Below are 24,661 nucleotides of genomic sequence, written 5' to 3'. Positions count from 1 at the left end.
CCGGATCCCTCCGCCGGAAGCGAGTGCCGGCCGAGCGATCGCTCCGCCCGGGGAACCGCCCCGCCGAGCGGCTCGTCCCCTCTCCGTCGCCAAAGGCGCCATGCGGCCGGGCGCGGAGGGATAGCGGTAGAGAGGAGTGGCTGGGCGGGAGGCCCTTCTTCACATTTGATACCTACGCGGGAGGGGGCGCAGGAGAAAGAGAGCGGGGGCATAGGGGGAAAAACAAGTTCTGGCTGTGCGTCTTCTCTGTCATCACCTGGAGAGGGAAGCGCACCAATCCCGGGACCACCCCCTCACCATGGTAACGGGTGTAGCACCGTCGGATTCCTGTGCCGAAAAAAGGAATCCGCGTTTCTGAGGGGAAGCGGGGAAGCGCCCTTAATAATGCTTTCCCTCCCTCGATCGTAAGTTGTCAGAGTAACCCTTCCCGCGCCCCTCCGCCAAATAATCACGCCGCCCTACAATATTCCCAGGTGCAACTAATTCAAAATTCGTCCCCCCTCAGACCCGAAGATGCGTCCGCCAAGGAAAAATAGGCCTATAGCGCGCGCCTCAAACCTGCTGGGGTCGCCCCCTCCCCCCCCAGTCAGTGGAAGGCGGAGGGGAGGATACTGGCCGGTGTGCTCGTTTGCATATGCCAATCAGTTGACCAGCTTACTCCTCTGTCCCCAATAAAAACACGCCTGCTCAGAAGCGAGCCCCGCCGAGTTCCCCGAGCCGTGCTCCCGCGTAAAAGCGCATTGGGCGGCAGCCTTACGTGCACACCAGCTGAAACGCCGGCCTATCGCTTAATCAAGGGTAGTAAGTTTGGGGGTACCTGGCTGTCAAACCCAGTCGCTTTGCCCAGTTAAACCGGGCCCAGCTGGCTGCGGTTTTCTCCTCTCCTAAGACAGCGTTGCCCGTGGCAACTAGAGGAAATAGCTTCCCCCACTCACCTTCTTGAGAAGCTCAAAGGCCTGGCAGCACCACCAGGGGATGCAGTGGAGGACAGGGCCCTTGTTACTTTCCCTGGCAGGGTTAGGAGAAGGAATTTAGGCCAGGTAGCTAGAATCACAGCATTATGGCAGTGATGGGAAAGAGCTTCAGGTGCCTTGCCGTGCCATAATTCTTCTGAATCTACACAGATACAAAGAGGCAAGAGCCCCTGTCCTCCCTTGCATCTGGTCATCTTCCCAGGAAAGCTCTTTCAAAACAAGCAAGCATTGTTTTGAAAGAGCTTCAAACCTTCCCTCTCTAGGCATCTCTTCCCTAGCAGGAGAGGTTATGTTGTTGTTGTTCAGTCGTTCAGTCGTGTCCGACTCTCCGTGACCCCATGGACCACAGCACGCCAGGCCTTCCTGTCCTGCGCTCTCTCCCGGAGCGGGCTCAAGTTCGTATTCATTGCATCGGTGATGCTATCTAGCCATCTCATCCTCTGCCGTCCCCTTCTCCTTTTGCCTTCAGTCTTTCCCAGCATCAGGGTCTTTTCCAGGGAGTTTTCTCTTTGCATTAGGTGGCCAAAATATTGGAGCTTCAGCTTCATTATCTGTCCTTCCAATGAGCACTCAGGGTTGATTTCCTTTAGGATGGACTGATTTGACCTCCTCGCAGTCCAGGGGACTCGTAAGAGTCTTCTCCAGCACCACAGTTCGAAAGCATAAATTCTTCGGCGCTCAGCCTTCCTTATAGTCCAGCTCTCACAGCCATACATTACTACTGGGAAAACCATAGCTTTGATTAGACGGACCTTTGTCGGCAAGGTGATGTCTCTGCTTCTTACTATGCTGTCTAGGTTGGCCATAGCTTTCCTCCCAAGGAGCAAGCGTCTTTGAATTTCATGGCTACAGTCACTGTCTGCGGTGATCTTGGAGCCCAAGAAAGTAAAATCTGTCACTGCTTCCATTTCTTCCCCTTCTATATGCCAGGAAGTGATGGGGCCAGATGCCATGATCTTCGTTTTTTTAATGTTGAGTTTCAAACCAGCTTTTGCACTCTCCTCTTTCACCCTCAACAAGAGGCTCTTTAGATCCTCTTCGCTTTCTGCCATTAGGGTGGTATCGTCTGCATATCGGAGGTTGTTGATAATTCTCCCAGCAATCTTAATTCCGACCTGTGATTCATCCAACCCGGCATTTCTCACGATGTACTCTGCATATAAGTTAAATAAGCAGGGTGACAATATGCAGCCTTGTCGTACTCCTTTCCCAATTTTGAACCACTCGGTTGTTCCATGTCTGGTTCTTACTGTTGCTTCTTGACCCTCGTACAGGTTTCTCAGGAGACAGGTAAGGTGGTCTGGTACTCCCATCACTTTAAGAATTTGCCAGAGTTTGTTGTGATCCACACAATCAAAGGCTTTAGCGTAGTCAATGAAGCAGAAATAGACGTTTTTCTGGAATTCTCTTGCTTTCTCCATGATGCAGCGAATGTTGGCGATTTGATCTCTAGTTCCTCTGCCTCTTCGAAACCCAGCTTGTACTTCCGGTAGTTCTCGGTTCGCATACTGCTGAAGCCTAGCTTGTAGGATTTTGAGCATCACCTTGCTGGCATGTGAAATGGGCGCAATTGTGCGGTAGTTTGAACACTCTTTGGCGTTGCCCTTCTTTGGAATTGGAATGTAAACTGACCTTTTCCAGTCTTGTGGCCACTGTTGAGTGTTATGACACTACTTATTTAGCAGGGTGAGCCTTCTTTCTAGAACAGGGATGGGAAACCCTTTTTCTGTCAAGAGCTACATGCCAAGGGTGAGTTGAGCCACTTTTTTTTTCTGTTTCTGACACCCCCTTCTCTCTCATCCACTCTCTGCCCTACCCAGTGAACTGCCAGCAAAGTACAGACCCCAGGCACAGATCGTTCTTACAGAGGACTGAACTGATAGCCTGAAAAGCGCTTTTGAGATCGAGCTGCAGGTTAACCACCTCCTCTTCTAGAAGATCACAGTGCTATTGTATTGTGAAATCTTTTGCTTGGGAAATGACAAGATACCTGGATGTATGTTTATGTCAATAGCCATACTTTTACAATAATTTAGCTTCCCCCCACCCCCAACTCAGAAGGCCATCCTTTCTTGTGTCAGTGGTAGCATAGCTTTTAAGTTGATCTAGGGTTACATTTTTTTAAAAAGCCAACATATCTCAGAGGGATAGGAAAACTTTATCCATTCTATATTGGTGTAGGATCTTGGAAGTTAACCTTTCCCACTTACTGTGAAAGCTCAAGTGCATGGTTTATCAATCTAGCTGCATATATACACTGAGATAGCTATCCATTGGGCATTGGTATGTATAAAAAGCCTAGAGGCACAGAGCTATGTTAGTGGCCTAATATACTTACAGGAACAGCCTCTGAAGAGATGCTACAAAATGTAAAATCGGTTACTTTGAAACTATTTAAACTTAGTTGCTAGAGTGATTTACTTGCAAAGAGTAAAAACGTGACTTTATTTCTATAACATTGCAATAGTAGTACCATTATGTTCTGAAGGACAATGCTAATTCCTCTTTACTAGGTTCTCAAACACAGCAATTGCTAAAAAAGAAAAAAAAGGGAGACCAATAGGAGGCCACAGCATATAATTTGCTAATAGCTAAAAACTTAAGAAAACATTTAAATATGTTCTCAAGCTGTTTCGAGCACTTGGCAGATGGGTGGGGTATGTGCTTACTACTATGAGTTTAAACTAGTTGTCTCTCTCAATCCATATGACTTTAAAAAATGGAGAGTGGTTCACAGGGTTAGGAAAGTCTTCAGAAACAATGGGCAGTATCCAAGCAGGCCATTGCACAGGCAAGAGTCATTGCTGATTCCATTCTGCATGCGGTGCCCACCACTTATGCAATGGGGATTTAGCACTTCCTCCAGGAACCTGAAACGGGTGGAGATGCTCATTCCTCGAACAGGGCAAGCCGGCAGTGCTTACATAAGGGAGCTCTGCTGACCTGTCCTGATCCAGAAACTAGCATTTCCTCTTGTTTGGGGGCTTCCTAAAGGAAGCATTAAATCCCTCTTGCTTACAGAACAGAATCAGTGGTGGCCTCTGCTTGGATATTGCCCAATAGCTTGATGAACAAAAGGCTTTTGAAATTTGATCACACCAGCTCCATTATACTACAGCAAAGGTAACAAAAATTATGCAAAAAGCAGCACAGGTAAGCAAAGCCAAGGAAGAGTTCTCTCTGTGCTTGTCTCTCTGAGTCTAGATTTGGTTCAAAGGAAGACAGGGCTGCAAGTCCAAATTAAGCACAGCAACTGGAATCAGGACAAAATCCACTTATTTTCAGCTACTTTAAACTATGGGAATTAGGCATATCAAAGAAGAGCAGTACTAAGTTACTTATCAAAACTGCCATAACGGTAGAAAATAAAGGGAAGTAGAGTCCAAACTTAGGTCTGTTCCTTTTTCTACTGTATCAATACTGGGGGCCACATTGTTGTGGAAAATCATAACAGCCCCCTGTTCTTGGGTGAAAGGGTTCTTGAAGTCTGAATGAAGGAAATTTACCAGAAGAAATGTGCAAAGCTAAAAGGGTGAAAAAGTGAAAAATACAAGGTGTATGTGCAAAGCTGACTGGGAAACATAAACAACAAAATGCATCTACTTAGCTGAGTTTTGGGAAAAACACTGAACAAGGAGACTTCCAAGGTAAGCCCAAAACCCAAGGCAAAGGTCATATAATTCAATAGTTGCCAGCAGGTGAAGTGGTGGTCAAAGTTTCTAAGAAAAAGGTGAGGCCCTTTAGCATTAAACAGCAGAGTTCCTAAAAGGCCTAATTAATGTACAATCAGGTCATGAAGCCAACAGGTGTGTTTTTCCATATCATGCAAAGGCTTGGGGAAAAAAGTATTTTAGATATACAGAAGAACTCCAAGGAAGATCAAAACACCAAAGAAGCAGCTGCCTGCAGCACACCTCCCGCTTCTGAGTATACAACCTGGCCCCATTCCTTCAACATGGTTAACTATTTAAGGGTGCAGTCCTATGGGACCTCTGAATGTGGAGGCTTACGGGTAGAGATGTTGGAGAAATCCTCCATGGACCCCAATGAGGCCAGATTCGACTGAATCCGGCCCCCCAAAGTCCGTGGAGGATCAGATCTCCTACCACCTCCTCTATCGCGAAGTCCTCGCCGCGGATCCTGCCTGCCGCAAATACACCATGTGCATCCCTGTTCCTTCACGTGATAGGCTACGTAAAGATTTATGTAGCCTATCACATCAGAGCAGGGACGCAAATGGCGTCCGCTACACTAGCCACCATTTGTGTCCGCAGTTCGTCAGTCCAGCCAGCAATACAGCACCGGCGGCTGTATCGCTGGGGCTTCGGAGCCAGCCGGCAGCTCTGTGGAATCACTGTGGAGCGGAGCCAGCTGGCGAGGATTCGAGGGCGGAGGAATGGATCGCCTCTCCCCCTCCCCCCGCAGACAGCAAGTTAAGGGATTTGTACATCCCTACTTACAGGCATCCAGTGCAGAGTGGGCGGAGCAGCAGAGGTGACCTTTGGCTCTGTGCTCCTCCCACTCTGCATTTTGGCAGATGGACTTTTTTGCCCATCTAGCTGGGCTGTGTTAGAGCGGGACAGGAGGCTGGGGAGGCCTTGGGATACATCATATCCTGGCTTCCCCTCCCCCCAGCACATCCCCTTTACCCTCTTTCCAAGTTCGCCAGCATGGTTCTCTCTATGCAGGCTGAGAGTGGGAAGGGGCAGGGAGTGCAGATTCCCGAATCCACTGTCAGAGCACTGTCTTTGACCCCAGATCCAGGAATCCAAATTATCCTGTTCTCCCCTGCCCCCCCTGGACTCTGTCTAAGGGTCATGGGATTGCTCCCTAAGCAAATGTGGAAAGCATGAATGGACTGAATTGAACTGTATTCTATCTAAACAAAGGTGTTCTGGAAGCACCTTTCTTAGAGGGGCCATAGCTCATTGTGACAGAGCACATGATTGCATGCAGGAGGTCCCAGGTTCAACCCACAGCTTCTTCAGGTAGGGCAAAGAAAGAATCCTGCCTGATACCCTCGAGAGCTGTTGCCAGTCAATGTCAACAACAGTGGGCTAGATGGACCCATGGTCTGACTCAGTATAAGGCAGTTTCCTATGTTCCTAAATTGCATTTAGATTTTGAGTCTCAATCTGTATCTCACCCTATAATCCCAGCTATTCCTAACAACTTTAACCACAAGGCAGACTTACCCAGCTGCCATTTCTTTGCCAGTCTAGGGACCCTTATCAGGGCTTCAACTCTTAAGTAGTAAAACCAGTAGCATCACCTGCTAGGGATTAAAGATACAGGGTTAAATCCAATGTCACGTTAGTAAAAGTCTGCTAGCGCAATGGGATTCTCCTCCTCTTCTCCCCTATACAGCCTTCCTCACTGCTCAAAAATTTGCTCTAAAGGATTTCCCAGCTGTCTGGAGCAGATTTTGAGGGCACATGGCCGGGGGGGATTGCCTTCTCCTGGTCCTGCTGATGGAAGCAGTTTCATCAGTGGAATGATACCATTGGATCCAATCCATAGTATTTTAATGCCAACCTGTCATTCCCTCACTTTTAAGATCTAAAACACTGTAGTGGAAGGCCAATAAGCCATGTATGGTTGTGAGTATATAAGAAATATCATACCTTAATGCATCTCCCCAAATCACCACTATGCTGGGGTGTCTACCTAATAATGTTGCTCTAGCAATATTTATCATTGGAAGTTGCAATAAGACATCGGTTGTGGGAAATGGGAGAAAATAGAAAAAGATTACACACTGAGCAGTAAGCCACTGTTCAAGGATCCAAAAAAAAGAAAATGGAAGGCGCTTCTTTTGCACAGCTCCCAAGAGGAACCTCCCCTATTCCACACACACACACACACACACACACTCTCTCTCTCTCTCTCACTCTCTCTCTCGACACAGATTCATCTTTCTTTTTTTATTCATGTCTTTCAAGTTAACAGCAAGGGGTCATAGGAAGGGGACCCCTCCCACCCCTGATCAAGAGCAGCATGGAGTCCCAAATACTGAGTCACTGTAAACAGAGCTAATCGCAGAAACCACAAATAAATAAGGCGGGGGAAGGAGGGCCACTTAGCATATAACAGAAAGGCTGCAGAAAAGGATTTGGGGAAGGGGCAAGTTAAGAAGACATTGAACACAACAAACTTGGAGATAACGTACATCACATTACAAGGCAGGACTGCTTTTATCCCACTGGAAATTGAAGGGGGATAATGGCGTGTCCCTGAAGAGATTTGTCCTCAGCAAATTTCAGTGCAGATAGTTTCAACACTGCAACATACGTAGGATCTGCACCTCCATCCAGTAGGAACACTACACCTCCCACGTATTTACAGCATGTCCCCATGGAAGGTTTAGGTTGGGGAATCTGGAAAGGATTAGAGGGGAAAAGAAGCGATCAGGGAAAGTTAGTGGGGAAGCAGCTACTGGGGAGAGGGAAGCAGAAGGGAGAAAGGGTGACGGACTGGGACCAAACAGGGTATAATGCATTGTGTTGGGGGTGGGGAAAATGTGATGGCAGATGGAATGAACAGAACTAGCCCAGCCTTGTAAGAAGGCTTCCAAGGGCAAGAGGTACACAAGCTGGCAGCTACTCCATCTGGGGCACAGAGATGGTCGGCCCCTTGGGGTCATCGAAACGGTCCATGGTCTTGAGGCTCATGACCATGTGGAGGCCATAGGTGAAAATGGCAACAAGAAGCAGGGAGGTCAGCAAACCCATCCAGATTCCAGGAGAGAAGAAGCCGGCACAGTCACTGGCGTAGGAGAATCTTTCGCCTGTCACATTGTAGCTCTGGATCTGAAGGGATTGGGGTGCAAGCATTAGTGACAGAGGCAGATTCCTGCCTCCTGGCCACTCCCACTCCCCCATCCTCCCAATGTAAGCCCAACACATCCCATGATCACAGTAGAGGGCAGAACACAGTTCTTATCCAGGTGCCATTTGCAGAGCCTGCAAGAGGACAGGAGATGTGGGGAAGAGTCCCTTGGCCCAGCTCCCTGGGGTTCTGTCACAGAAAGCAAGCAATGCCCAGCCACCTCCCCCTGCTAGAAGAGCTTGTGAAGGAGGGAGATGGCCCAAGGATGGAGGCACAAGACAACACCTAGTTGAGAAGGCATGCATGGCTTGTCTTCTGGAAGGGCCCACACTTTTGGTCAAAAGCCTATCCACTACTCTAAGCCTCCTAGAATATACCCTCCAATCACAGCATACCTGAAAGTTCATGATGAGCACCTTCCAACCACTGGTGTTGCTTCTGGGTACCAAGATGGCCTCTGAGGCCGGCAGACTGCTGACGCGGGCGCAACTGAAAGAATAGTTGCTGGGTGCCGTGACCTGGGTGGCATTGAAGATAGCTAGAGGAGCTGAAGGCCTGGCCAGCTCCACAGTGTGGAGGGTAAACCAGTGCCGTGCAGAAACTTGGTAGAAGATGCTTGTCATGTGGAATCTAGAACGGGTGGGTGGGAAGAGAATGGGTGCAAAGAAGAAAGGCAACAGCCAGTAAAGAACACTGGAACCAGTTCATTAAAGTCCCATTACGCTCCTATCACTCCACCCCAAACTCACTGGCCAATGCTCTTAAAGCACAGCCTCAGGATCTCTTTTGCAATGGCAGAACTTGACCCCAGAACATAATATATCAGCCTTCCCCAACTTGGTGCTCAGGAGGGCACCAGGTTGGGGAAGGCTATGATATCTGCCACCTGCTGAAAGAAGTCCTGTCTCCTTTTACAGGGGACTTCTAAACCCGTATTAAGGTTTTCAGCCAATGCTATTACTTCTGCTCTAGAAAGAGAAACAGAATCTAGGTTATCATTTCACCTGAGGTGGGGGCAGGGACAGTGTTTTGGTGGGGAAGACTCACACATGAAGGCTGAGCCACAGTATCTCCCTTCTAGACATTAAAAACACTGCTTAGTCTTATATTCTAATGTAAAACAAACAGGTGGAACCAAAACTTCGTGAAATGCTGTGCTTTAAAGCAGGGGCAGGCAACCTTTTTTCTGTCAGGGATCACATGTCAGCAGAGGGAAGGGCCACAGGTAGCTGTGGGCAGGGGCAGACCCAAAAATGGATGGCTCTCCCTTTTTTCTCTTTGCCACCCCCTTTTTCTCGCTGTCCCTCTTCCTCTCCACCCAGCGCCCAAAGTCTGAACTGACTCAAAAGCAGGGGGCTTTTGGAATTAGGCTGAGGGCCACATAAAGTTAGGCGGAGGGCTGCCTGTGGCCCACCCCTGCTTTAAGGAGTTTATTGTGCACACTTTTTTTTTTTTTAAGTGGGAAGGGATAATCTGTTTAAAGAAGGAAAGAAAAACATGGAGTGGGGCAGAATTCCAAACCTGCTGCAGGTAAGAAACCAACCTGGCTATTTTATTCCCCACATTCAAAAGTTGAGGCATAAAATTGCTGGGAGATGACATCTGTGGCTGTAAGAACAGAATCTGAGCAGCTGTGCCCATCATACTTACGTGATTGTCAAGGATTTCCCACCCACATTTGGATACTTCAGTACCAACCTAAGATATGGAGAAAAAACAAAGTTAATGTAAAAAAGCGCTGATATTCATCAGGCCAAGCCTATGTAGAGGGGGTCTGTGTGTGCTGAAGCTAAGTGTCCAATCCATAAGTCTGTAGAGAGATACGCTGGGGTGGGGGGGAGAATCCCACAGGTATCCCTGGCTGGGGCCCCAGTAGTGGTCTACCCAATGGTCTGGAGATAAGGCAGCGTAACATGGTGCCCTCCAGATAGGTTGGACTATACCCCCAATCATCCCCAGCCAGCACTGCACACAAATCTTCTGGGGATGATGGGAGTTGTATTCCAACACATCTGGAGGGCATCAGGCTGGGGAAGGCCAAGGCAGGGCTTGAGTATCCTCCCTATCATGACCAGCAGAAGCAGAATTAGGCCAAAAAAGTATATACATGCAGATTTGCACACAAGTAGTTTGATTCATTCAAATCAGAATCTGGCTGCTTGTTTGTGCAAAGCACAGACACAAATCGATCCTCAGCACCCTTGGCTGCCAACATCCAGCACGTGTCCACACACACATCACTGTCTCAGCTCATGTGATCAACTCAGCATCTGTCCCTCCACTCTGACTTTCCACTGTATGCCTATATGATCCTGACCTGACATCCCCTTGCCCCCAACTCACGCAGAAGCACTGGAATTCCAGTTGGACCCATCCACGTTAACAATGGCATGAGGCCCAAATGTGAAGTTAGTAAGGTCATGCCATGTGTTGTTCACAGCCACTGAGAAGTTGCTGGCCCAGAAGAGTATGCGCGGGATCCCAGTTGTAGGGTAGCGAACTGGTGCAACTGAAGTCTCCTCCTGGAGCAGCTGCCGGCCCAGCCTCTCAGGGGCCAAATCAGACACATCCCGGACAACCTGAAAGAGACGTTTTAGTTCAATTTTATACTATTTATAGGCTGCCCTATAAGCAAAGTTCTCTGAGTGGCTTACAAGGATTAAAACAAACAAAATTAGAACAATGCACAGCTAATTTGTTCAGTCGTTAAGTCGTGTCTGACTCTTCGTGACCCCATGGACCATAGCACGCCAGGCTTTCATGTCCTCCGCTCTCTCCCGGAGCGTGCTCAAGTTCATATTCATTGCATCCGTGATACTATCTAGCCATCTCATCCTCTGCCATCCCCTTCTCCTTTTGCCTTCAATCTTTCCCAGCATCAGGGTCTTTTCCAGAGAGTTTTTTCTTCGCATTAGGTGGCCAAAATATTTGAGCTTCAGCTTCAGTATCTGTCCTTCCAATGAGCACTCAGGGTTGATTTCCTTTAGGACTGACTGATTTGACCTCCTTGCAGTCCAGGGGACTCATAAGAGTCTTCTCCAGCACCACAGTTCAAAGGCATCAATTCTTTGGCGCTCAGCCTTCCTTATAGTCCAGCTCTCACAGCCATACATTACTACTGGGAAAACCATAGCTTTGATTATATGGACTTTTGCCGGCAAGGTGATGTCTCTGCTTCTTACTATGCTGTCTAGGTTTGCCATAGCTTTCCTCCCAAGGAGCAAGCGTCTTTTAATTTCATGGCTACAGTCACTGTCTGCGGTGATCTTGGAGCCCAAGAAAATAAAATCTGTCACTGCTTCCATTTCTTCCCCTTCCATATGCCAGGAAGTGATGGGGCCAGATGCCATAATCTTAGTTTTTTTTAATGTTGAGTTCCAAACCAGCTTTTGCACTCTCCACTTTCACCCTCAACAAGAAGCTCTTTAGATCCTCTTCGCTTTCTGCCATTAGGGTGGTATCGTCTGCGTATCTGAGGTTGTTGATAATTCTCCCGGCAATCTTAATTCTGACCTGTGATTCGTCCAACCCGGCGTTTCTCATGATGTAGCACAGCTAATACATGATCACTATTAAAAACAATCACTTTAACAGAGCGTAGAGGGGAAAATGGGCAGTGGGGTGGGGGGAGAGAAGAGAAATGGGATTGAGAGGAGTTGGAGGGCTGCTATGCATTTCAGAATGAAGTGCCTCCTCGCAGATGGCCTCCCTCCCCCCAGTCTCAGGGTGCCTTGCTCCAAGTGCCATGGCCATCCAAAGTCATGCTGGTGGCCACAAGGGGCAGGGTCCGGTCAGCAGTCACACCCATCCTCTAGAACCCTTGCCCTAGAGAGGTCTACCAGGCTCCCTTGCTGCTGGCTTTTTAGCAAAAAATACAATGAGAGCATTTAGATAATCCTACTGGTTTTGCAATCAGATTTTGTATCAGTTTAACATTGTTCTAGTTTGTTGTATTTTAATTGCTTCTCATGTTTACACTGTATAACAGCCTTCCCCAACCTGGAGCCCTCCAGAGGTGTCAGTCTGCAACTCCCAGCATCCCCCACTGGCTTGGGATGCTGGGAGTTGTAATCTGACAACTCTGGAGGGCTCCAGGTTGAGGAAGGCTGCTGTATAATGTGTTCTATTACAAAGCTACTTTGGGAACCTGTTGGGGAGGGGGGTAAATGGCAGGGTATAGATGGAACAAATGGAAGTAATGAAGTGCCAGGACATATATTCCCAGGAATGGGGGAAAAGACAGAGCAGGAATCCAACTAAAGTAGCATAGGAATCAGGAGGTCTGTGTACCCGTGAGGGCCGCAAAGCGGTCAGGATGGCTGTATAGGGGACGTCCTCCGATTGCAGGGCACTCAAAACCTGTCCCAGGATTTCATCTGTATGTATGGAGAAATCTTGTTAGAGACACGGGAAAAAAAATAAGAGAAAAAGCCTCCAGCTCAAAGGCTAGAACAGCCTCTCCCAACCTGGTACCCTCCAGATGTGTTGGACTACAACTCCCACCATTCCCACCCAGCAGCACCAATGGCCATGCTGGCTGGGAATGATGGGACTTGTAGGCCAACACATCTGGAGGGCACCAAGCTGGGCTACGGCGTCTGACCAATTGACAACACAAGCTCATGAACGAACATCTGCCTTGCGCAGCAGCACTTATCTCCCCAGACTTTGGTCCAGGTGGCTCTTGGTCTCCCTGTGTCATGTCAAATGTCTTGGCTTTCATACAGAACCGCTGCCCTTCTCAGTGAACACTCAGCTGCTGCTACTCCTTGGCATGCATTCATGGAGCCTCCCCCAACCTGGGGCCCTCCAGAGATGCTGGACCACAATGGGATCATGGGAGTTGCAGTCAAACACATCTGGAGGGCACCAGGCTGGGGAAGGTGGCATCAATCCATTCAGAAATAAACAAATTGTCAGCCAACAAGTGCTTGCCCAGAAAGATGAATACAAGGCCAACCCCTGAGACAATATAACACCAACCAAACTGGAGGCCAAGTTGACCCTCCAGACGTGCCAAGTAACGGCGTGGCTCAGAGCATGAAAATTCAGCCCAACGTGCCCAGCCTCAATGCCTTCAGAGGCCGTTCTTCCCCGCTGAGCTAGGGATTCCATGCTGTTGCTCACCATTGCTGGTCAGAACTTCTTTCGGGGCCATGAGACTAGAGCTGGAGAGGGGAGGAAAGAGAGAGAAAGAGAAGCGAAGTTGCTCTGTTAACCCCCTTAGGTATGAAACTAGACTCTGTGACAAAGTCAGTGCCTCCCTAGCTAGACAGCTAGGTTTTGGGCATTGGCATTTGAGGCCACACAGCCTCTCGTTGATAGAAGGTAGTCCATGCCCTTGGTAATGGGTCATTTAGGACTGGTGCCTTCCAGGTATGTTGGAAAACAACTCCCATAATCCCACAGCCAGCTGTGTTGGACCATGGGAGTGGTCATTTAACACACACCTGGAGGGCACCAGGTTGAGGAAGGCAGTGCTAGGGGAAGTGTAATAAGCTTGGAAACAGGCAGGTTCGAGGCAGAAAAGGAAGGATGCATTCAAATATACTGGAGAGCATACACAGTTGAACCTCTTTCAGCCTGAGGGACAAATTCAGTGCTTGGGGGCCATCCAGCAGTGGGCAAGACCAAAGGCAGTGGGGCCAAAAATACCAGAATATTTTAATTTATAGCTCTCACTGCCAGTGATTATCCTTAAGAGGCATTTCAGAATGAGAATGAGAAAAAACTACCCCAAAGCTGGGAAACCACTAAATCATTACTGGCTGGGGCCAGGGGAAGGGAGTGGGACCACCTGGGGAGCCCCGGATGATTGGATTTAGCCCCAGGCCTGAGGTTCCCCACCCCTGCTGGAGAGAGCAGAAAGTACACATGACAAGACACATGGGCAGGCTGGATAGAGGAGCTTGTAGGCTCTGCAGAAACAGGGTTGCGATGCTGAGATCATTGGGTGCTGAATGTGCGTAGCCTTCACATTCAAATTCAGCAACCACGAGAGCGCAAAACGTGCTTCTGAAAATGACAATATGCTATCCAGATGCTAAATCTGGCACTCAATAAGCACACTCTACGCTTGCCAGTCAACCATGCGGATGCATGGATGCACACATCCCCTCTTGGTACCTGGTGATATAGCAGCCACAACGGCCTTTGACGATATAAGGAAAAGTGCTGCAAGGCTGGTTACATACCCAGTGGTATAGGGCAGCCGTATCAACAACAGGGCGGGCAGGCTGGCGTTGAGCCGCAGCTCCTGGAGGGTGTTCTGATCCACGTGGAGAGGCGAGATACCCAGCTTGGCCTTCAGGAAGGCTGGGACAGCACTGGCTGCAAACCAGTCCACAGAGGGAAGAACCAAGGAGGAGGGAGCTGCCCCTAGCGCATTCTGTTGGGAAGGTGGGGAAGGAGTCAGAAGCGTTGCCACACAAGGATCCTAAGACACGCGGCAAGCGGCAAGGCTGCCAGTGCTGCTACTCGGCTCCCATCACAGCCTTAAGCTTGCCTGCATTCCCCCCCGCCCGCTCATATTTTAGTGCTATAAATGTCTGACTTTCAGCAGCCCCATCCACCCGCCCAGGCTGCTAACGCCAGCAAATTTAAGACACCCCATTCCCTACCTCCAATGTTCAAAGCCTACTCCAAGTCATCCAGCTTTCTAATCAAACATTTTCTTATTTGCCCTCAGCACAGCCTTTCCTAACCTGGTGCCCTCCAGATGTGCTGGACTACAACTCCCATCAATTGCCGGCTGGGGGATTACGGGACTTATAGGCCAACATATCCAGAAGGTATCAGGTTGGGGAAGGCGGACTTAGTGTGAAGACGTAACATCTGTGGAGCAGTGAGGCTGTGCAGGAAAGAGTTACTATTAACACCTCTCAAGTCATCTAGAGTTCTGCATGGCTGCAAACATAGACTAATGAACCACGCATACTACAAATAAGCTGCAGCAAAGATACAGAAATATGCATGCACTGTATTAGCAAGACAGCAACCTTTAAAAACACACATACATAACATTTCCATCTTGCTTACACATGCTCAAAAAGGTTAGGCTATTGAGAACAAGCTAGGCCATGTTCTGGACATGAAAAACACCCACTGGATTGCTTCTCCTTTGATCAAGCTAATTCTGTTAGGATGCTTCCAGATGGCTGCTTCTCTCAGCAAAGCAATAAAAAAGCATGAAAAGAGGAGGCAGGAGGGCAAGGGAGAGAAGGAAAGTACTTCAGAGAAAAGGTACAAATAGCACAGGGATTTGGTGCTACCACCACTGGCATTTCACCACAGATGAGCTATTAAGAATCTAACATAAGAATACAAGAAGAGCCCTGCTGGATCAGACCAAGGGCCCATCTAGTCCAGCATTCTGTTCACACAGTGGCCAACCAGCTGCCCATGGGAAGCCCACCAGCAAGGCATGAGTGCAACAGCACCTTCCTGCTCATATTTCCCAGCACCTGGTGTACACAGGCATACTGCCTCCAATACTGGCAGTAACTAGTAGCTATTGGTAGCCTTCTCCTCCATGAATTTGTCTAATCCCCTTTTAAAGCTGTCCAGGTTGGTGGCCATCACTACAGCTTGTGGTAATGAATGTCACAGTTTAACTATTAATGGCCAGCACAGCAATCAAGAATCCCCGAATCAAAGATGTGTGGGTTGGGATTCTCGGTTCATGTGTTGCCTGTATCACTACTTCCAAGGACATAACTGCATATGACACTGAGTAATTTCCATCTCTACAGAGAACTTCTCTAAAGTCATGAGTTTGGTAATTTGCTATGCACTTTTGCAGCATTTAAAAATATCTTACAATACAATATTCAGCGCCTTCAACAAAGTCAGTATATTTTATATATATGTATTCTACTTTTATACTGCTTAATATCCTATGATCTCTAAGTGGGTCATATGTAAAACCAATATAAAAATAGAGAAAGAATAATAAAAACAATGAATACTGAAAACATTACAAGATGTATTTCTTCTGTGCTTTCATGTGTAATTTCTTTTCCTAAATAAATATGATTTGTCTGGGGGTTTGGTTTTTGTTTTGCACATCCTCAATTATTTGGAAGAGCCAATACCCAGAAAACCTCTTGGCTTCTTGGAAACATGATTTAATGTAGAAGGGGGTGGAATAGTATGAATGGAAAACCAGCTGCAGTAAATAAGAAAGGTGTGCATAGACCTTTATCAGACTTACACCCGACTGCTGGCATCTTCCCAATTCAGCTAACACAGAAGGACCTCACTGAAGTAAAAGTAGCTAGAGCTTTTTAACATTGTAGCTGGAAACAAATATAATCTAACTTCTATTCAGCTGTTCCTCCAAGGGATTCAGGGAAATATGCAAGGCTTCCCCTCACCAAATTTTCCTCACAATAATCCTATGAGGGAGATTAGGCCGAGAGAGCGGGAGGGAGAGCGCACTTTATAACTAAGTGAAGATTTGAACCCAGCCTCTCAGGTCCTAGTCCAACATGCTAACCACTGCACCACACTGTCTCTTCAGTCTTAAAAAAAAGGGGGGGAGTTCCATCCCACATCCAGCAAATATCCTGAGCTTGAGTTATTTTTCCTCTCTTAGATCCTCTAATAATACACTGGTTAAAGAGAAGGAACAACAAGCTGTTCCAACATATACTGTAGGTCCTGGAAGAAGGAGAGGGGAAAAAGAACACTAGTTGGCCAGACAGGAATGTGAACACATAATTAGGTTTTTAAGTTCCTCTTTTTATGTACATTCTTGACAATCCACTATAATGCAGTGGCCTGTTAGAAGTGCCATCATATATGGGGGTTGGGGGAGAAATCAGTGACTTGCCCAGCATACAGCTCATCATTCCTCACTCACCTCCAGATTAGGGAAGGCGCTGTCTGGCTTGTTGCCAAAAACCCCTCCATAGGCTGTAAAGTCCTCAATGCTGAGCTGGGAAGGAAGACCAAAGTATTGTTTTAAATATTAACCATGAGATTTCTGTGTCCTGGTTCTAACATTTCTTTCCATTTCGAGTGCCTAGAAGCCACCTTGATTTTAGTTCAGACATGCAGAACACATCCATAGGGATAAAACGGGTGCGGGGATTTCTGCTGGCTCCCAGCCACTCCAGATCACAACCTTCATTTCAAGTCTTTTTTCCATTGTGTTAACAAACAGTTGATACGAAAAAACAACCCCAGTCACATCACCATAAAATTAGTTTCAATCTGCAGAGGGCCCAGCAAAGGGAAGATGGTGATAAATGGAATGAGGAAGTAAAAAGTAAAAAGTCACAAGGCTCCCAGCTCACATCACCAGGGCAAAGAGGAGTCTTCTCCTTTACTGCCATGTGAGTTCTGAAAAGACTGGAAGCTCCTCTTCCTGCTGAACCCCCAAAGGGATGGGGAAGCAGTCCTTAGATGGTGAACCCAATAGTGGCATTTTGCAGTTTAAAGGAAGGATAGATACTTCCAGAAGATTATTCTACTGTCTGGGATTAGAGTGGGAACGGGGTGGTAAGGAGCCTGAGCAAACCTATCAGGAATAGTTATGTGGCACGGAGATAGCCATAGGGCAGGGGTGGGGAATCTCAGGCCCGGGGGCCAAATCCAGCCCTCCGGTGTTCTCCAGATGGCCACACCTCCTTCCTCTGACACTCCTGCTTCCCCCCAGTCTCCAATCATTTTGTAGCTTCCTGGACTTTGTGCAGTTTTCTTCCTAACTCTAACAGGTTGACATGCCTTAGTTACTGGCAGTAAGAGGTTCAAGCTAAAATATGCTGGTATTTGTTGTAATCTTGCCTTTGGCCTTGCCCACCACTGAGATGTAGCCCCCAAGAGTTCTTCAGAAATTGAATTTGGCCTCAGGCTGAAAGAGGTTCAATACCCCTGCTCTACGGTATGTCCACAGTCAAATAAATAAAATTGTCAAGCCTGTAACTGTAATGCCCACCCCGAACTGAGAGATCCTGGGGATTATAGTTCTCTGAAAGAAATGAAGAATTCTCATCACCTTCACAAGACAACAATTCCCAGGTTTCTTTAAAAGGAGGACATTCACTGAAGCTGGTTTATATTTGTAGTCTTATCTGTGTCCACAGCAAAAGAGTTCTGCCAGGGACCAAGGAACAAATAAAACACTCACTTTCTCCTGAAGGAAGAGCAGGACATTGCGAGGTCCACCATTCAGTGCCGAGTCCAGTAAAGCTGCAAGCTGAGTCTCTGTCACCACGTGCCCCTCGTGTGGCGCTGCCAAGGGGGACCATAAGGAGCTGTGCTCACAGAAGAGAGACAGTGGAAAAAGTGTCAGAAGAGAGAAAAGCTATCAGCCAGACACCTTATTCTTGCACAGGTCTTGCACCTTCTCCCTACTCTAGAATATCAGACAAGGCAAGAATATTTCATAGGGGATAAAAGGGCCACTGCTGCAGGTGAAAGATGATCAAGAATGAGCTTTTCTGTGTGTTCTGCGCCCCTGCCCCCAGGCTCCTTAGAAGGTTTCTCAAGTGGGGGGGGTGGGGAAGAAGCAGAGTTACTTTGGAAGATAAGGCTATCAATGGGTACTAGTCCTGATGGTTATATGCCAACTCCAATATCAGAGGTAGTATGTCTCTCTGTATACCAGTTGCATGGGACACAGGAGCACAAGAATGTGGTTGCATTCATGTCCTACTTCTGGGCTTCCCACAGGCACTGGTTGGCTACTGTGTCAACAGAATGCTGGACTAGATGAACCCTTGGTCTGATCCAGCAGGGCTCTCCTGGTCTCTTTTGACATATGGGGGGATAGAGTTTTGTTTTTAGGCACAAGGAAAGATGTGTTTGGGTTTTAGGTTTTTTAGCTTTAAATATAATAGTGCTGCTCTAAATTCTCAAGTTGTGTTATATTGTATTGTTTGGGGTTTGTATTTGTATCAACCTTTGTGACCACTTTGGGGGCTCTTTTGGCAGAAAGACGGCACAGGAATAAAACTTTATGCATTACAAAACAGATGGCAGAAAAGCCCAGTGACAATTTGTGTTCAGTATACAGCCAACCCCCCTTCATGGATCACTGCCTTGTTGTGGTGAAGGGGCTTGCGTAACTCAGTGTAGCCATAAGCTATGCCGTGCAGGGCCACCCAAGACAGACAGGTCATGGCAGAGAGGTCTGACAAAATGTGGTCCACTGGAGAAGGAAATGGAAAGAATACTGGAGTGGGTTGCCAAGAAAACCCTATGGAACAATCACAAGGCTAAAGGATATGACACCGGAAGATGAGCCCCTCAGATCGGAAGATGTCCAATATACTACTGGGGAAGAGCAGAGGGTACTTCCAAGTAGCGCCAGAAAGAGTGAAGCAGCTGGGCCAAAGCCGAAAGGACACTCAGCTGTGGATGTGCCTGGTGGTGAAAAGAAAATCCGATGCTGTAAAGAACAGTATTGTTTAGGAACCTGGAATGTAAGATCAATGAATCAAGGTAAGCTGGAAGTGGTCAAACATGAGATGGCAAGATTGAACATCGACATCTTGGGAATCAGTGAACTAAAATGGACAAGCATGGGCGAATTTAATTCAGGTGACCATTATATCTACTACTGTGGGCAAGAATCCCTCAGAAGAAATGGAGTAGCACTCATAGTCAATAAAAGGGTGGGAAAAGCAGTACTGGGGTACAATCTCAAAAACAATAGAATGAATCCAGGGCAAACCATTCAACATCACAGGAATTCAAGTCTATGCCCCAACCACTGAGGCCGAAGAAGCTGAGTTGATCGGTTCTATGAAGACCTACAACACCTTCTAGAACTAACACCAAAAAAAGATGTCCTCTTCATTATAGGGGATTGGAATGCTAAAGTAGGAAGTCAAGAAATCACCGGGATAACAGGCAAGCATGGCCTTGGTGTACAAAACGAAGCAGGACAAAGGCTAATAGAGTTTTGCCAAGAGAACACGCTGATCAAAGCAAACACTCTTTTCCAACAGCACAAGAGGCGACTCTACACATGGTCAATATCGAAATCAGATTGATTATGTACTTTGCAGCCAAAGATGGAGAAGCTCTATGCAGTCAGTAAAAACAAGACCTGGAGCTGACTGTGGCTCAGATCATGAGCTTCTTGTTGCAAAATTTCGGCTTAAATTGAAGTACGTAGGGAAAACCACTAAACCGTTCAGGTATGACCTAAATCATATCCCTGATGAATATACAGTGGAGGTGAGGAATAGATTTCAGGGATTAGACCTGATAGACAGAGTGCCTGAGGAACTATGGACGGAGGGCCTTAACATTGTTCAGGAGGCAGCAACTAAATCCACCCCAAGGAAATAGAAATGCAAGAAAGCAAAGTGGCTGTCTGATGAGGCTTTACAAGTAGCTGAGGAAAGAAGGGAAGCGAAAAGCAAGGGAGAAAGGGGAAGATATATCCAACTGAATGCGGATTTCCAGAGAATAGCAAGGAGAGACAAGAAGGCCTTCTTAAATGAACAATGCAAAGAAATCGAGGAAAACAACAGAATGGGAAAGACTAGAGATCTTTTCAAGAAAACTGGAGATCTCAAGGGAACGTTTTGTGCAAAGACGGGCATGATAAAGGACAAAGGAGGCAGGGACCTAACAGAAGCAGATGAGATTAAGAAGAGGTGGCAAGAATACACAGAAGAACTATACAGGAAAGATCTTAATGTCCCTGATAGCCATGATAGTGCAGTCACTGAACTGGAGCCAGACATCCTAGAGAGTGAAGTCAAGTGGGCCTTAGGAAGCATTACTAACAACAAAGCTAGTGGAGAAGACAGTATTCCAGCTGAGCTATTTAAAATCCTAAAAGATGATGCTGTTAAGTGCTGCACTCAATATGCCAACAAATTTGGAACACTCAACAGTGGCCGCAAGACTGGAAAAGGTCAGTTTACATTCCACTTCCAAAGAAGGGCAATGCCAAAGAGTGTTCAAACTACCATACAATTGCACTCATTTCACATGCCAGCAAGGTGATGCTCAAAATCCTACAAGCTAGGCTTCAGCAGTATGTGAACCGAGAAATACTGGAAGTACAAGCTGGGTTCCGAAGAGGCAGAGGAACTAGAGATCAAATCGCCAACATTCGCTGCATCATGGAGAAAGCAACAGAATTCCAGAAAAACGTCTATTTCTGCTTCATTGACTACGCTAAAGCATTTGATTGTGTGGATCACAACAAACTCTGGCAAATTCTGAAAGAGATGGGAGTACCAGACCACCTTACCTGTCTCCTGAGAAACCTGTACGAGGGACAAGAAGCAACAGTAAGAACCAGACATGGAACAACCAATTGGTTCAAAATTGGGAAAGGAGTACAACAAGGCTGCATATTGTCGCCCTGCTTATTTAATTTATGTGCAGAGTACATCGTGAGAAATGCTGGGTTGGATGAATCACAGGTCGGAATTAAGATTGCTGGGAGAATTATCAACAACCTCAGATACGCAGATGATACCACCCTAGTGGCAGAAAGCGAAGAGGATCTAAAGAGCCTCTTGTTGAGGGTGAAAATGGAGAGTGCAAAAGCTGGTTTGAAACTCAACATTAAAAAAACTAAGATCATGGCATCTGGCCCCATCACTTCCTGGCATATAGAAAGGGAAGAAATGGAAGCAGTGACAGATTTTACTTTCTTGGGCTCCAAGATCACCGCAGACAGTGACTGTAGCCATGAAATTAAAAGACGCTTGCTCCTTGGGAGGAAAGCTATGGCAAACCTAGACAGCATAGTAAGAAGCAGAGACATCACCTTGCCAACAAAGGTCCGTATAATCAAAGCTACGGTTTTCCCAGTAGTAATGTATGGCTGTGAGAGCTGGACTATAAGGAAGGCTGAGCGCCGAAGAATTTATGCTTTCGAACTGTGGTGCTGGAGAAGACTCTCACAAGTCCCCTGGACTGCAAGGAGGTCAAATCAGTCCATCCTAAAGGAAATCAACCCTGAGTGCTCATTGGAAGGACAGATACTGAAGCTGAAATATTTTGGCCACCTAATGCGAAGAGAAAACTCCCTGGTAAAGACCCTGATGCTGGGAAAGACTGAAGGCAAAAGGAGAAGGGGACGGCAGAGGATGAGACGGCTAGATAGCATCACCGATGCAATGAATATGGACTTGAGCACACTACGGGAGAGGGCGGAGGACAGGAAGGTCTGGCGTGCTATGGTCCATGGGGTCACGAAGAGTCGGACATGACTTAATGACTGAACAACAATACAGCCAACCAAGAGGCTAACTCCAGTTCCAGAGATGTGTGTTGCATATCGACTGAGTTCAACAGTATCCTCATTGAGAAAAGCACTGTAGTTTTACCTCTGCAACTGTAAAATGAAAGCAAAGCAAATAGCTCAAAGTTTTTTACATCCTGTCCTTACAGGGAAAAAATTCTTGATCTGATTTAGAGAAAATTGTTTTGTTGTTGTTTACAACTCATAATAAGGTGATTTGATTGGCAGCGGCAGACTTGGCTCTGATAGCAACTAAACTTCGAGCCCATTTTTTTACTCTCCCTGAGGAGTGATATGTAAGTTTTACTGATTATGAACTTGTTTTTGATGTATTTTAATTGTTTTTTACCATATTATATTTTTAATTGTATTCTTTGTTTTCCTCTGTGGTGGTTGTTGTAACCAGTGGTTGTAACAATAAAATATTATTCATTCATATTCACTGTTCACCCCCATCGAGTCCAAAGAAACTTTTAAAAATATCTATCCAAACCTCATCACAATTCGTCCCTATAGTTGAGCAGTCTCCTCCAGGGCATGAGGATAAAAGAAAAGGGAAACAGAGACAAATAGAGAAATATTAAATCAAATGGGGAAACTTGAAAAGAGGGGAAGTCAAATGAAAAGAGATGTACCTACTGGCATTAAGTAACAATATATGCACAGAGCAGTTCTGTGGAGAAAAAGGGGAAGAAACTGAGGCAGAGGAACCACCCTTTCCTATGCCCTGCCAGCTTGTGATGCCCAGGCAGAAGGTGGTGGGGTAACAAACGTCAGCTCCAAGGCTGGTGTAGTTTTTCCCTTCTTCCAGGAGAAATGGATTCTGTGGCAGCCTTTCCTGGCATGCCTCCTTTTTGTCCTCTGCAGCGACAGTGGACACCATCCCAGGGACAATAGGATTGCACCATTAGTGAGCGACTACTTTGGAAAAGCATACACATCACATGTGAATTAATACCCTCTCCATCAAGTGTGGAAAATGCCAAACTTGAGTAGCCTCCCTGCCCTCTTTGATGCAAGACATAATTAATGAACAGCATGTCCCCTGCAGATGGACTCTCACTACTGCACTAGGTATATCCACCTGTATGTTGCTTTTACCTGTCCCTCCGTGTATATTTAGCCAAGCCTGCAGCACCAGAGAAAGACCAAGCTGCTGCTGCTTCCTTAACTATGGGTTTCCCAACTGTCCTATTTTGAGAAATGCTTCCCACATTATGGTCTTGGTAGTGGTGGGAAGCTGCGACTGGCTACAACCCCCTCCTACACATACATGCAACAGCAAATGCTTTTGCCACTGTGTAATGTGTGAGGCAATCCTGAGAGTGCAAAGCAGAGATGGCTGAAGAAAATGCTAGAATTGGCTCTTGTCCCTTATTTCATCCCTCCAAAACACTTACTTGCCCCTGTGGCCAGGCATATAATAAATGCGCCAAGAACCAACCTTCCACCTACACTAACGGTGCACATGTCTACTCTTCCCCCTCATATTCCCCATGACACCCCACATTACCCAGCTATCATTTTACCTCGCTATTCCGGTAACGGCGCACATCTCTGTAGCAACTAGCACCTCACGCCCAGAAGCAAAGTACACCTTATCACACACCCCAAACAACTAACTGAAGCTCCGGGATCACTTATCGAAAATGCAAGTTTGGGAGTCCCCGTTCTACTCACAATTATGAGTTAGAAGTCCACTTTTATCTGCGATCGTAACACGGGAGAGTTTCACACATTACCCGGGGACGCACACTCGGCAGAGCGTTGCAGCTAATCACTTCTCACACACAAGAGTGTATCTACATAGGACACACGCTTGCAAACACGTGTTTGCCGTATTCACGCGTGACAATTTAAGTCTACGGGTAAAACCTCTGAAGCCACAACGTGTGAATAAGGCGAGCCAGAGTGACTAGAGAGCGTCAATCCCCCGTGTCAAGCCATCTTAAGCGTGCGCCTTGGGGGTCACCTCCGCACCCCACCTCCTGCAAACCTATCTCGCTTCCAGGCCCCGCGGGGCAGCCCCCACGTACCTGTGGCTAGACCAAGCCAGCAAGGGCACTTGCCCCGACTGGGCGGCCACCAGCCCCAGGCCCAGCAGCAGAAAAGCAGCCCCCTCCTGCAACGCCATCTTCCTTCCTGCTCCTTCCGCGGATCGCCCTTCTCCCTGCGTTGCCGGCCCGCCACAGCCAATCAGAACACGAGGGGGAAGCCCTGCTGCCCTCGGGCTGGGAAGGGCAGCCAATGAGGGCACGAGACAGGATCAGCGAGAGCCAATCAGAACTCCCTTCATGTTGTCTCGGCCTTCCTTCCTCTTTGATCGGAGGTTCTTCTCCCGAGTTTCCCAAAATCGACAGGCACATCCTACTGCGTGTGTACTTGGATGTAACTCTCACTGGGTTCAATGGCGCTTACTCCAGAGTCAGAGTGCAGCGGATCCGCGGCTCGGCCCTGAGCTCAGATGGGAGAAGCCGCGGAGTTTTGTAATCATGGGAAGTCAATGTGTCATCACCCACGGTGAGCTTTGCCCTCAATTCCAGGAAAGGTTATTCTTGTGGCTGAGAGCGGAGTGGGTAGTATTTTCCTAAAATGATCTAGGGCCTGGAGCATCTCCCCTATGAGAGGTTACAACAGC

The 24,661-nt window shown here is 47.3% G+C and overlaps 1 protein-coding gene across 1 annotated transcript; it reads right to left on the bottom strand.

Annotated features, from left to right (window-relative positions):
* Positions 1-3,393: 3,393 nt before the first annotated feature.
* ATP6AP1 (ATPase H+ transporting accessory protein 1) lies at positions 3,394-24,173 on the bottom strand. The gene is made up of 10 exons (XM_084836057.1): positions 24,060-24,173; positions 17,935-18,061; positions 16,666-16,740; positions 13,997-14,190; positions 12,930-12,970; positions 12,093-12,178; positions 10,146-10,381; positions 9,453-9,500; positions 8,198-8,432; positions 3,394-7,783 (listed from the first exon to the last, which is right to left on the bottom strand). The coding sequence occupies exons 1-10, from the start codon at positions 24,155-24,157 to the stop codon at positions 7,574-7,576; spliced, it is 1,350 nt and encodes a 449-aa protein (XP_084692183.1). The 5' UTR covers positions 24,158-24,173; the 3' UTR covers positions 3,394-7,573.
* Between the last annotated feature and the right edge of the window lie 488 nt (positions 24,174-24,661).

This window comes from Heloderma suspectum, chromosome 2, assembly GCF_057233095.1.
Source record: "Heloderma suspectum isolate Gila_16-S chromosome 2, 16-S_ref, whole genome shotgun sequence".
Lineage (NCBI taxonomy): Eukaryota > Metazoa > Chordata > Lepidosauria > Squamata > Helodermatidae > Heloderma > Heloderma suspectum.
The sequence above is the reverse complement of the archived record's forward strand: the minus strand, read 5'-3'. Positions and strand labels throughout refer to the sequence as shown.

Bases quoted from the DNA above. Each gene is read 5' to 3' on its own strand.
- ATP6AP1 (XM_084836057.1), bottom strand. From the start codon at position 24,157: ATGGCGTTGCAGGAGGGGGCTGCTTTTCTGCTGCTGGGCCTGGGGCTG. The intron at 12,179-12,929 runs GTGAGCAACAGC...CCATACATACAG, and splicing joins AGAAGTTCTGACCAGCAATG to ATGAAATCCTGGGACAGGTT. The intron at 8,433-9,452 runs GTAAGTATGATG...CACCCGTTCTAG, and splicing joins GGGAAATCCTTGACAATCAC to ATTCCACATGACAAGCATCT.